This window comes from Panulirus ornatus, chromosome 42 (assembly GCF_036320965.1).
Source record: "Panulirus ornatus isolate Po-2019 chromosome 42, ASM3632096v1, whole genome shotgun sequence".
Classification (NCBI taxonomy): Eukaryota; Metazoa; Arthropoda; class Malacostraca; order Decapoda; family Palinuridae; genus Panulirus; species Panulirus ornatus.
The window spans coordinates 19,286,238-19,300,855 of record NC_092265.1 but is presented as its reverse complement, the minus strand read 5'-3'; the positions used below and the strand labels follow the sequence as shown (position 1 = coordinate 19,300,855).

The 14,618-nt window shown below is 42.9% G+C and overlaps 2 protein-coding genes across 2 annotated transcripts in view; both read right to left on the bottom strand.

Moving 5' to 3' along the window:
• LOC139762050 (uncharacterized) overlaps positions 1-8,528 on the bottom strand; it is a 385,663-nt gene extending 377,135 nt beyond the window's left edge. The window contains exon 1 of the mRNA XM_071686817.1: positions 8,386-8,528. The gene's annotated coding sequence lies outside the window, so the exon portion shown is untranslated. The remainder of the gene's footprint in view (positions 1-8,385) is intronic.
• A 2,372-nt stretch (positions 8,529-10,900) lies between these two features.
• On the bottom strand, positions 10,901-12,617 carry LOC139762048 (uncharacterized). The gene is made up of 2 exons (XM_071686816.1): positions 12,437-12,617; positions 10,901-11,498 (listed from the first exon to the last, which is right to left on the bottom strand). The coding sequence occupies exons 1-2, from the start codon at positions 12,611-12,613 to the stop codon at positions 11,214-11,216; spliced, it is 462 nt and encodes a 153-aa protein (XP_071542917.1). The 5' UTR covers positions 12,614-12,617; the 3' UTR covers positions 10,901-11,213.
• Between the last annotated feature and the right edge of the window lie 2,001 nt (positions 12,618-14,618).

Sequence of the window (14,618 nt, the reverse complement as noted above, 5' to 3'; positions counted from 1 at the left end):
TGCTCAATGAAGATTCACACCATGATCATCAATCTCCTAGCACTCCTCATGTAAGACTGACACCATGGTCATCAATCTGCTAGCACTCCTCATGTAAGACTTAGGTCAGTCGTCAATCTTTTATCACTCCTCATGTAAGACTCAGGACAAGGTCATCAATATCTTAGCACTCCTCATATACGACCAGGCCACGGTCATCATTCTCCCAGCACTCTTCAAGAGAGACTCGCTACAGTCATCAATCTCTTAGCACTCTTCATGAAAGACACAGGCCACGGTCATCAATCTCCTAGCACTACTCATGTAAGACCAAGCCACGGTCATCTATCTCCTAGACTCCTGAAGGAAGATTCCACGGTCATCAATCTCCTAGCACTCCTCAGGGAAGACTCAGACCACGGTCATCAGTCTCCTAGCACTCCTCATGGAAGACTCATGTAACGGTCATAAATCTCCTAGCACTCCTCAAGGAAGATTCAGGACACGGTCATCAATATCCCAGCTTTCAAGGAATAATCAAGCTATCGTCATCAATCTCCTAGAACCTTTCATGTAAGACTCACACCACGGTCATCAATCTCCTAGCACTCATCATGTAAGACAGGCCATGGTCATCAATCTCCTAGCACTCCTTATATAAGACTCAGGCCACGGTCATCAATCTCTTAGCACTCCTAAATTAAGACTCAGGCCATGGTCATCAATCTCTTAGCACTCCCCATGTAAGACTCAGGCCATGGTCATCAATCTATTAGCACTCCTCAAGGAATACTCAGGTCACGATCATCAATTTCCTAGCACTCCTAAACGAATAATCAGCCCATGGTCATCAGTCTCCTACCACTGCTCATGTAAGTCTCAGGCTACGTTCATCAATCTCCTAGTACTCATGTTAGACTCAAGTCACGGTCATCAATCTCCTAGCATTCCTCATGTAAGACTCAGGCCACGGTCATCAGTCTCCTAGCAATCATGTAAGACTCAGGTCATGGTCATCAATCTCCTAGCATTCCCCATGTAAGACTTAGGCCACAGTTATCAATCTTATATCACAACTCAAGGAAGGCTCAGCCACGGTCATCATCTCTTAGCACTCCTAAAGGAAAACTCAGGAGACGGTCATCAATCTCCGAACACTCCTCATGTAAGACTCAGGCCACGGTCATCAATCTCCTACCACCCCTCCTGTAACACTTAGAACATGGTCATCAATCGTTTAGTACTCTTAATGTAACTCAGGCCACGGTCATCAATCTACTAGCCCTCCTTCAGGAAGATTCAGGCTACGGTCATCACTCTCCTAGCACTCCTCGTGTAAGACTCATGCCATTTTCATCAATCTCCTAGAACTCTTCAAGTAAAACTAAGGCCACGGTCATCATTCTCCTACCAATCTTCATTGAAGTCTAAGGACGGAGTCATCAATCTCCTAGCAGTCCTCGTATAAGACTTAGGCCAATGTCATCAATCTACTATCACAACTCAATGAAGACTCAGCAATCTCTTGGCACTCCTAAAGGAAATCTCAGATGGTCATCAATTTCCTAGCACTCCTCATGTAAGACTCAGGCCACGGTCATCAATCTCAGTACTCTTAAGGTAAAACTCAGATGATCATTAATTATCTAGCACTCTTCAGTTAATACTCAGTCCAAGGTCATCAATCTCCTAGCACTCCTCCAGGAAGACTCAGGACACGATCATCAATTTCCTAGCACTCTTCAAGAAATACTCAGGCCACGGTCATCAGTTTCCTAACACTCCTCATTTAAGACAGACCACAGTCATCAATCTACTACCACTCCTTATGCAGGACAGGCCACGGTCATCAAAAAATCTCCTAACACTCCTCAAGGAAGACTCAAGCCGCAGTCATCAATCTCCTAGTACTCCGTAAGGAAGACTAAGGCCACGGTCATCGTCTCTTAGCATTCCTCATGTAAGGCTTACGCCACGGTCATCAATCTCGTAGCACTCCTCAAGGAAGGTTCAGGACACGGTCGTCAATCTTCTAGTACTCCTCAAGGAATACTCAGGCCATGGTCATGAATCTCCTAGAACTTTTCATGTAAGACTCACACCACGGTCATCAATCTCCTAGCACTCCTCATGTTAGACTCAGGCCATGGTCATCAGTCTCCAAGCACTCCTCATGTAAGACAAGGCCATAGTCCTCAATCTCCGAGCACTCTCCAAGGAATACTCAGGCCATAATCATCCATCTCCTAGTCCTCCTCATATAAGACTCAGGCCATTGTCATCAATCTCCTAGTACTCCTCCTGTAAGATTTAGGCCATGGTCATCAGTCTCCAAGAACTCCTCATGTAAGACCAGGCCATGGTCATCAATTTCGTAGCACTCCTCATGTACGACTCAGGCTATGGTCATCAATCGGTAAGCATTCCTCATGTAAGACTCAGTCCACTGTCATCAATCTAAAAACACTCCTTAAGGAAGACTCAGGTCACGATCATCAATTACCTAAGACTCCTCAAGGAATACTCAGGCCACGGTCATCAATCTCCTAGTACCCTTCAAGTAGGACTTAGGCCACGGTCATCAATCTCCTAGCACTCATGTAAGACACAGGCCAAGGTCATCAATTTCCTAGTACTCCTCATGCAAGACTCAGGCCACAGTCATCAATCTCCCAGAACTCCTCATATACGAAAAGGCCAAGGTCATCATTTTCCTACCACTCCTCAGGGAAGACTCAGACCACGGTCGTCCATCTCTTAGCACTCCTCATGTAAGACTCAGGCCACAGTCATCAATCTTCTAGCACTCCTCATGTAAGACCAGGCCATGGTCATCAACCTCCTAGCACTCCCATGTAAGACTCAGGCCACGGTCATCAATCTTCAAGCACTCCTCATGTAAGACTTAGGACATGGTCACCGGTCTTTTAGCACTCCTCGTGTAAGACTTAGGCCATTGTCATCAATCTACTAGCCCTCCTCCAGGAAGACTCAGGCCACGGTCATCGCTCTTTTATCACTCCTCATGTAAGACTCAGGCCATGGTCATCAGTATCATGGCACTCCTCAAAGAAGACTCAGGCCACTACCATCAATCTTCCAGCGCTCCTCACGGAATACTCAGGCCAAGTTACATCAATCTCCTAGCACTCCTCATGTAAGACTCGGGCCATGGTCATCAATCTCTTAGCACACCTCATGTATGACTCAGACCACGGTCATCAATCTTCTAGCACTACTCAAGGAAGACTCATGCCATAATCATCAATTTCCTAGCACTCCTCAAGAAAGACTCAGGCCACGGTCATCAATCTCTTAGTACTCCTTATGTAAGACTCGGGCCACGTTCATCAATCTCCTAGCACTCCTCGTGTAAGCACTCCCCATGTAAGAGTCAGGCCACGGTCATCAATCTCCTAATACTCCTCATGTAAGACTCATGACAAGGTCATCAACCCCCTAGCATTCCTAATTTAAGATTCAGGCTACGGTCATCAATCTCCAAGTACACATCATGTAAGATTCAAGTCACGGTCATCAATCTTCTAGCACTTTTCATGTAAGATTCAGGCCATGGTCATCAATCTCGTAGCTCTCCTCATATACGACCAGGCCACGGTCATAAATCTGTTAGGACTACTCGTGTAAGACTTAGGCCACGGTCATCAATTTCCTAGGACTTCTAATGTACGACTCGGACCACTGTCATCAATCTCCTAGTACTCCTCATTTATGATTCAGTTCACGGTCATCAATCTTCTAGCACTTCTCATGTAAGATTCTGGCCACGGTCAACAATCTCGTAGCTCTCCTCATGTAATCCCAGGCCACGGTCATAAATCTGCTAAGACTCCTCATGTAAGACTCAGGCCATGGTCATCAATCTACTAGCACTCCTCCAGGAAGATTCAGGCCATGATCATCAATTTCCTAAAACTCCTCAAGAAATACTAAGGCCACTGTCATCGATCTCTTAACACTCCCCATGTAAGACTCAGGCCAAGGTTCATCAATCTCCTAGCATTCATGTAAGACTCAGGCCCCGGTCATCAATCTCCTAACAATTCTCATTTAAGACGGTCATCAATTTACTACCACTCCTCATGTAGGACAGGCTACGGTCATCAAAAAAATCTCCTCAAAGAAGACTCAGGCCACGGCCATCAATCTCTTAGCATTCTGCATGTAAGACTCAGGCCACGGTCATCAATCTCGTAGCACTCCTCAAAGAAGGCTCAGGACACGGTCATCAATCTCCTAGCACTCCTCAAGGAATGCTCAGGTCATGGTCATGAATCTCCTAGAACTTTTCATGTAAGACTCACATCACCGTCATCAATCTCCTAGCACTCCTCATGTTAGGCTCAAGCCATGGTCCTCGGTCTCCAAGCACTCCTCATGTAAGACCAGGCCACGGTCATAAATCTCCAAGCACTCCTCAAGGAAGACTCAGGTGACGGTCATCAATCTCCTTGCACTAATGTAAGATTCATGCCACGGTCATCAATCTCCTAGCACTCCTCATATAAGACTCAGGCCACGGTCATCAATCTTCTAGCACTCCTCATGTAAGACTCACGTCACGGTCATCAATCTCTTAGCACTCCCCATGTAAGACTCTGGCCACGGTCATCAGTCTACTATCACTCCTCAAGGAAGACTCAGGACACCGTCATCAATCTCTTAGCACTCCTCACGTAAGACTCGGGCCACAGTGCTCAATGAAGATTCAGGCCACGATCATCAATCTCCTAGCACTCCTCATGTAAGTCTGACACCATGGTCATCAATCTGCTAGTATTCCTCATATAAGACTTAGGTCAGTCGTCAATCTTTTATCACTCCTCATGTAAGACTCAGGACAAGGTCATCAATATCTTAGCACTCCTCATATACAACCAGGCCACGGTCATCATTCTCCCAGCACTCTTCAAGAGGGAGTCGCTACAGTCGTCACTCTCTTAGCACTCTTCATGAAAGACACAGGCCACGGTCATCAATCTCCAAGCACTCTTCATGTAAGACCAAGCTATGGTCATCTATCTCCTAGCACTTCATGTAAGACTTAGGCCAAGGTCATCAATCTCCCAGCACTCCTCATGTAAGACACAGACCACGGTCATCAGTTTCCTGACACTCCTCAGTTACAACTCAGCTCAGTCATCAATCTCCTAGCACCCCTCATTTAAGACAGGCCAGGGTCATCAATCTCCTTGCACTCCTCATGTAAACTCTGGCCACGGTAATCAGTCTCCTGGCATTCCTCAATTAGAACTCAGGCCACGGTCATCAATCTCCTAGCACTCCTCATCTAACGCTCAGGCCACGGGCATCAATCTCCTAACATTTCTCATTTAACACTCAGACCTTCTAGCACTCCTCGTGTAAGACTCAGGCCATGGTCATCAGTCTCCTAGCACTCCTCACGTAAGACCCAGGCCAATTTCATTAATCTCCTAGCTCTCCTAAGACTCAGGCAAAGGTTATCAATCTCTTTAACACTCATGTAAGACTCAGGCCAAGGTCATTAATCTACCAGCACACTCCAAGGAAGACCCTTGCCATGATCATCAATTCCCTTGCACTCCTTAAGGAAGACTCAGCCACGGTCATCAATCTACTAGCACTCCTCAATTAGGACTCAATCCACGATCAGTATTTATTTAATGAAGGTATTTCTTTTTTTTTCTTTTTCTTTGCCTTTATACCACCCATGCATTTTCTTTACTTTTTTTTTTTTTTTTTTTTGCATGGGAGTAAGAAGGTAAATAGCGACATACATTAAGCTGAAAGGGTAAATGGGGGAAGTTCAGAATCACTGACTTAGAGGGAGAGGATCCTTAGCACACTACGCAAACATTCCGTGTGAGTAGAACGACAGAAAGGTGAATTCAGCGATTTCGTGACGAATGCACAGGAGAGAACTGTCGCCCTCGTGTTACAACACCATTACAAGACCAAGAAACAGCCTCAGCGATGATAGGTGACCCTACGGGCAGCGCTTACACCGTACAGGACCAGTTACAGCTGGAATGCAGCACACGAGCAGTTGTGTGAAGACTTCTGCCGTCTGGTTTATTTGCTCAAAGCCCAAGAAGATGTGAAAGCTACCTTGACGGAGCGGTATAAACAAGGTCCATTAGCATTTTTGACCTACGCTTGGTATTCCTGTCTCATTCAGTGCACTATTTTACTGACAATGATGGAAGGTTTGATTAGGTTGTCCTAGCAGACAGGTAAACTTTCGTTAGTCCTTTTATGACCACAACGACGAAAACATTGGCCTATCTAGCGTTCTTTTATATGACGAAGCAGATGTTGCTGCTTCAAAAAGGAGTGACAAGCATAATAGGTGGAGTCTGGGGCTGGATGACGTGGAGTTGTGTAGAGCAGCTGGCCGAGATAGAGGGTCGTCTCACAGCTGAGAAATATGGTAAAAACTTGGATGATTTTCCTAATAACATCCACGAGAGCGGTACTCGCGGAGGGAGAAAGATGCCACATTGGTTTGGCTCAAGATAAAAGCCCTGCCCACAATGCATGGATTACAAGGGATTGGTTTGTGGCACATCTTGAGGTGACACTCCCTGACCGGCTTGCAAGATCACCGGACCTAAATCATAAAGAAACCCTCTAGGCCCAAGTGATTAAATAGTGGCTAGGATGCGACGGTCGAAGTGGGAGGGAATGGTTTGGCTTCGTAATGGAGTTATGCGAGGGGCTTCGATTACAACCGACATCATATGGAGTCAATACGAGGAAGGATCCGAGATGTCACTGAAGCGAATGGGGGATACACTAAGCATTAACTAGTCCCGTTTCATTATGATGCGTTTGATGGTGGGTGTGTGGTGGTAGTGTAGGGGTGGCCATATGTGATGGTGTGGTGGTGGTCATGATGTGTTGTGTGGTAGTTAAATATGGTGATGGTTATATGTAAATCGTATCACAATCAGGAAATGGTTTTTTTGTTGTTGTTTAATTTCTCCCATTTATGAGAGGTGGTAGGATGATTGGTTGGGTGATGGGGCCCGGAATTCGTGGTCAGAGGTTATAGGCTTCGACAAGTCTGGCGGGAAACCTTTGGCCTGAGGTTCAACGCTTTGACAAGTCTGCCAGACATCTGTGGTCAAGAGTTTCGCGGCTCCGCCAAGTCTGGCCAAATATTCGTTATTTTGGAGTGACCTAGAATTACCCGTGTTAACAATTAACAATATTGGCCCTAGAGATAGATATGAAAAAAAAAGTATATTGTGCCTCAAGAAACCAAACATTTGCCCACCAATTAAGGATAAATTGTAAAAAAGAAAAGTCAACAAATCCCTGTCCATCAGAGATCACTTGTAAGTTGATGGTTATATTGGACGTAAAGAGCGTGGGATTCGGTTCGCCATCCGAAAAAGTAATGCGACATAGTAATTGTATCCCTGTATATAGTTTAAGTTGTTAATTTCTTTTGAAATCACTAACACATGATATAAATCAAACACACTTCATTATGTTTAACATATGAGAGGATGATAGGTTAATTCAAGGCGCAAATGTACCTCATGGATGAGAACTTACCTCGAGACTTAAATGTGATCGAAAAGCAACCACGCAAACATGGGAGTAAATGAGAGAGAACATAAATGAGTAAAGTGTCATAATATTAGATAAAAGTATTAGTCTTGTTTATTTGGCTTATACATCACAGATATCCACAGGCGCTTCACCTGGAGCACAACTCATGTCAGGGCTGCCAACCGTATGACACACACGGCAGAACACATCAGACGTTTCGTCCTTCATCATATGTTTTCACCAAATATCACGACATGACTTTTGACATTTATCGTGCATGCGGAAAGGTAATTACACACACACACACACACACACACACACACACACACACACACACACATCATATATTTCATGAGTACCTTTTTTCAACTGCGTGCATGAAATACAAAAAAGAATGTCAGATTACTTTGTACTCCACGTAATTATATTTCGTATACTATTGTGGTCAAGCATTCAAATCCGGCTCAAAGTTGAAAAAATACTACTGTAAATACTTCATTGAAAGAGCTAATGTAGATCATATGTAAATGCTATAGTCCGTAGCATAAATTTGCTTCACTGTTCTCGGCATATTCATGACTAAAAAAAATTCACTTTATCATAATAAGTTGATTTTAAGAATAACTATTCTTAAAAGCATAATAATTTTACATGTATTTTTCCATCTATACTCTCATTAACAAAACCAATTACTTGCTGGTAACGGAGGCTATCTCAATAAATATGATTCACTATGTGATTAAACTTATTACCATCACACTATGATAATGGCAAAGGCATGACCAACGAAGAATGGAGTCAAAGAAGGTGTTAGGAAGTATAAGGTTTACGGCAACACCTCACCAGTGATGTGTGGCAGTGGCAGATGTCGAGGTAAGCTCCTCACACCTGGACGATGACTGCCAAGTGGATTGTGTTCCTTCCTCTCACTACTCTATAACTAAATGTCAAAATATGCGAAAGACATTTGATTGGTGATCATCATGGGTTATTACCAGTGGGACTGGTCCATGATTGGTGGAATGAAACGAGGAGCCATGTGGTTGGTCGAAGTAAGGCTGCGCGCGCTACTGGTGGTGGGGGTCTACGTACGGCCTCCTCCGCCTCTGCACAAGAGCACCAGAGTCTGTCCTCCTCCGCCTCTGTACAAGAGCACGAGAGGGAGTCTGTCCTGTCTTTTCGCACTCTTGGGTAAAATGCATTCGTGAATGTTGTGCCGACTGGGTGGTATTTGCCACCACGTCGACCCAGTACCCACAAATCATTACTTTCCATAACTTATTTTTCATTATTATTTATCTTCATTATTTTGACATCAGAATTTCACTTTCATTTTAGAATAGGTAGATAGGAATGATGACTTCAGTCATACATTAAATAGGGCTGCAGGGCTAATGACCTTCCTCATAGGTCGATGGCCGTAAAACCCACACACACACACACACCAGAGGGCGTGCTGGATGAGTCAGCTGTGTTCTCGGCTCACACACAGGGTTTTGTTAAAAAAAGTTTAAATTTTTACATGTTATCTTACAGCTTTCTTGGAAAGCATGATATTGAATACTTTAGGGAGGCTTCAGTATGGAAAATATTCAATTAAAAAAAATATCAGGATGATTTAGACGAACAAAAAAAAATACAGATCTGATATTTGCACTATAAACATTTCGGGTTTCACCAGATATAAAGCATTACAGGGAAAGTGATTATGTGAAGCAGCTTTGGTATATATAAACGTGTTCATGAAACAATAATATGAGATGGTGTTAAACGTTCTTGGGATCCAACACATAATGAAAACAATCGTTTGCTGTTCAGGTGTACGAAGACTATAATTTGTATAACCAGTGATTAGGAACGTTAACTGCAGATCTATGATTGTAGAGTAAAGATTCTAAGGGTTAGGATCCAACAGATGTAGTACTTCCAGTACTGCACAAACATATAGTGTATTAAAAAAAAATTGATTACATACAAAAACGAACAATCCAAACAAGATAATGAATCCAGATTGTGAAAATTTGAGACGATAATCAGGAATCAAATAACATAAAAGTATGCAAAAAAAAAAAAAAGAAAACGCAATGTAAATTAATCAAGATCCAAGGAGAGGTAAAGTCATACATAGCAAATCATCTGAACGTATATGGCAGAGCAAACAATGGGTTATACACAAAGATATAAGCCAGTGAGCTACGTCCTCTTAGACACACACACACACACACACACACACACAAGACTGCTTACCTCTTTCCCTACAAGAATTTAATCAAGAAAATGGAACAACACCCACCTATTACAGGGGACATCTTCAGTGACTCGAAAATTACCCCAAGTGAATGCATGTAAGATGATGAAGGTGGGGAGCAAGTGATTACTCCCGTCGTGCAGGAATCAACGTATAATAGGAACTTGAATGTGTACGAGATCATACAGCACAAAGCATAAGCCCAGAACACCACAGTTAACGACATAAATCACTTACCATCCAACTTAAGTCATCTTTTTTGAATGAAGCAGGTGACTGAGTTTTGAAGAGTGTGCGAAAGAAGGAAGATGAGAGTATTCTTTCATATACACAAATTTTTGCCTTCCAAGCTAACATCCTCTTCACACATTCTTCAGCGCTCCGAGAACCTTTGCCCCCTTCCCCACCTTATGACCCACTTCCGCTTCTGTGGTTCCATTCGTTGCCACGTCCACTCTGAGATATCTAAAACACTTCATTTCCACAAATTTTTCTCCATTCAATCTCCCACCCCAACTAACCTGTCCTTCAACCCTGATGTACCAGGAATGTGAGCCAGTTGTTGTTTGCCGATGATACAGCTTTGGTGGCAGATTCGAGTGTGCATCTGCAGAAGTTGGTACCGAGAGGAGACGTAGCTAGAACGCCATTTGGGAAACCAAATGGCGTCCTAGCTACGTCTCTTCGTTGTATATCAACTGACTGTTATATTTCTCTCTTGTGTCTCCCCTGATGATGTGATCATTACATGAAAGTGCACTTGGGAACTTATCGTGTTTCATTTACCCCGTGGACTCATAAGAATGTATTTGATCACGCGCAAAATTGTGATCCTTTCCAATATATATATATATATATATATATATATATATATATATATATATATATATATATATATATATATATATATATATATATGCATATAAAGATGATAATAAATCTTTTTCATAACTCTATAATTGAAAAGAAACATCGCAATGGTCTTCATCATGTATACTTATCAGAGTAGCATGTATCATATATATAGATACGACGTGTCCAACGAAAATGGTTAAGAATGTTGACTGTTATCTATCAACAGATATTCTTTAATGGAGGATGATGATAGAACCTTCAACTCAATGCTCCATCATTGTCGTACGTGCTTAGTGCAGGACGCATGTTCACGTACTGCAGCAGAGTGTAACTGTTGAGTCTTGCTGTAGCCACATGTGTCTATACATCTGCTCTGGGACGTAAACTAGACCACCAAAAGCTCTATGGAAGAGTTTTGATGTTGCATGACCTCCATATAGGGTTGGTGCATCACATTTATCAAACGTCAAGAGCCACCATTGAGGAGAAGTTATCTGGTGTTGCACCTGTGTCATATACAGTTGGTATGAAACAAACACAAGGCTCTCAGAAGATTTGCAAAGGAGAATCATCGCAGTGTTGTATCACCAGTGTCGTGGCGCGTCCACTGGGCTCCTAGGAGCTCCATTGAGAAGGCAAGGCTGGAGAGGAGGAGGCCCAGCAGGAGGAGCAGCAGTGGCCCTTGTATGTGGATCAGGTTGATGGCCCTAATGTGGCCCTCAGAGTCGTCCTCTACTTCCTCCACCGTCTCCCCAAGTTCCTTCTGCTGCTCCAGAAACTCTCGTTTGGCACGACTACTCTCCAGCCGGGCCTGGTTGAGCAAGTCATCGCTCCACTTCTCGTACAGTCCAGCCTGGAACATGCATGGATTCATATCAGTATGAGACTTAGTGTCAATATTGCATAGTGAACCGCAAAACGTACAGTGAATAGTTATATGTAAGCCATCATCAATATGATATCAACCTAAGACCACTTTCTCTGAGGAGGTTCCTCCAGCATCGTGGCTGCGGTACTTCCAGTAGCAGGGAAATAATGGATTCCCTTGCAATGAATCTCCTCAACGAGACGGTACTACAATCATGCAGCCTCTTTTTTTCCTTCTTTCTTTTTCATAAGCACGATGGAAAATGAAATGCGATAAGTATCGAGCTCACTTTCGCTCATGTCACAGCCAAAAGGAGTATCTCATGGGGCGATCATGGCCAAGCGGTAGTGCTCCCGCTTGCCATGCACGGTTTCCGGGTTCGAGCCTGGCTGTTGGAGGTTTGTATGTTCTACGAAAGTCTGCATTCATATCCACTAAAATCATATATATATATATATATATATATATATATATATATATATATATATATATATATGTGTGTGTGTGTGTGTGTGTGTTTGTGCGTGCTATATCTATTCATTATACTTGATCGCCGTTTCCTGCGTCAGCAAAGTAACGCCAGGAAACATACGAAGAATGGCTCATCCACTTATATACACATCTATATACATAAACGCCCATACAGACACATATGCATATCAACAAATACACATATACATACATATACATTCACATACACAGACATATACATGTATGCACATGTACATATTCATACTTGCTTGCCTTCATCCATTCCTGGCGCTACCCCGCCCCACAGAAAACTGCATCACTACCCCCTGCTTCAGCGACGTAGCGCCAGGAAAACATCAAAGTTTGGTGTGTGTTCAATCGGACGAGCGTATGTTTCAGACAAGCGTTCTTCACTTTTGACACCATTTTCTACGCTGGTCTGACCGACTGACCTCAATGACGGCCATCAAACATCGATCGATGGCAGGCTTGAAGGGGGCGTCGTGGGGTAGTGGCCAGGCAGAGAAGCTGGGGAAGACGGTCTCCTGACCCAGGTACAGCCTGGTCGTGCCATCCGCCCGCGTGAAGCTCTTCCCGATCAAGTGACGCAGGTAGCGACGACCTTCCATGGTAGCCTGACTGAAATGCATCCGAAATTTCACTCTCTTGAGCGAAGTACTACTGCAACAGACACGTTATTACAGACACTGTATCACTGAATCTTGTCTCATGCATTATGTTTGTGCTGTTGTGGGTAGGTCTGTATAGATTCTATTTTCTATGATTCTGGAAACAGCTTTGTGAAGGAGGCAATATCATCACTGACGATATGTGATTATGATCTTCCTAAAATCTTAAAGAAACTGTGCCTCTAAAACCAATTATATGTAGTCGAGGTTCCATTCCTGTAAGCTGGCTTAATGGATGAGTGGCCTAAAGTCTCCATATTTAGAGAAGTTCTTTAGAAACGTAGGTTCTATATTCGCACAGGTGCCATTGCATCATGTTTTAGAGGTTCTCTAAAACAGAAATGTATCGGCATTCAACACATTCTTCCACTTCCTGTAGCAGAGATAATTGCTTTAACTATACTATGTGTAACATAAAATTTCTACTCCTTCAAGGATGGGTTTCACCATATATATGGTGTTGAAATGGTTTGGACATATGGAAAGAATGAATGAGGAAAAGTTGACAAAGAGGATATATGTCAGAGGTGGAGGGAACGAGGAGAACTGGGAGACCAAATTGGAGGTGGAAAGATGGAGTGAAAAAGATTTTGAGCGATCGGGGCCTGAACATACAGGAGGGTGAAAGGCGTGCAAGAAATAGAGTGAATTGGAATGATGCGGTATACCGGGGTCAACGTGCTGTCAGTGGACTGAAAAAGGGCATGTGAAGCATCTGGGGTAAACCATGGAAAGGTCTGTGGGGTCTGTGGTTTCTGTGCATTACAAATGACAGCTAGAGACTGAGTGTGAACGAATGTGGCATTTTTTGTCTGTTTTCCTGGGGCTACCTCGCTGGAGTTGTGATGTAGTTCCCTGCAGGGCGAGGTAGCGCCAGGAATGGATGAAGGCAAGCAAGTATGAATATGTGCATGTGTATATATGTATGTCTGTGTAAGTGTATGTATATGTATGTATATGCGTATATGTTGATATGTATATGCATGCATATGTGCGTGTAGGGACGTTTATGTATATAGATGTGTATATGAGTGGATGGGCCATTCTTCGTCTGTTTCCTGGCGCTACCTCCCTGACGCGGGAAACGGCGACCAAGTATGACAAATACAATAAATATCGCTCGGGTAGGACAGATCTTGGCATCACTTGGCGATTGTTGCAGCTGTCTGGTCGACCATTTGACCAATTCCAAAACATCATTTTAAAGAAACACATTGAATTAAAGAAGATTGAAATGGAGGAGACTTTTCGTACTACAAGAGAGAAGAAACGTGCCTATCAAATGGCTATACCGACATACTGGAAGAACCGGATGTTGGACTATTGCTATAATCGATTAAGGAATGAACGCAATAGGCTACAAATGAAATTGAATTGTAAGTTGGATCATCTTATGAAAAACAGCGACTGGATTAAGAACACAAACCCTACTTTTGTGATAAACCTGTCCAATCAACAACTAGATAAGGATTCCTTACGTGCATTAGGCTATGGATTAAGTTTTGTGTGCTCTAACAGGGAAGCTAGCTGTGTTGATGTCACAAAGTCCTTTTGTAATTTAGAGAAATACAGTAATCTAACTAATGATGAAATTGATATCTGTAAGGGTTTAGTGTATTCCAGTTTGTCAAAACTAGTGGAATCTAATTGCCCTAAAAGATTTATAAGAGCTATTAACACCTTAAAGAAAGAAAAGGATATACATATTACTAAAGCAGATAAGTCTAACTCTGTTGTGAGTATGGACAAAAGTAATTATCTATCTAAAATGAATTATCTTTTAAATGATACAACATATTCTAAACTCAGTAAGAATCCCCTAGAAGCAGTTAATTCCCATTTCAATAAAGAACTGAAGCTGCTGATGAAAGGTAACGGTTCTCTTATCAAAAGTTTGTCATCTTTGTCCCCTTCATTGCCATATATGTATGGACTTGTCAAAAAA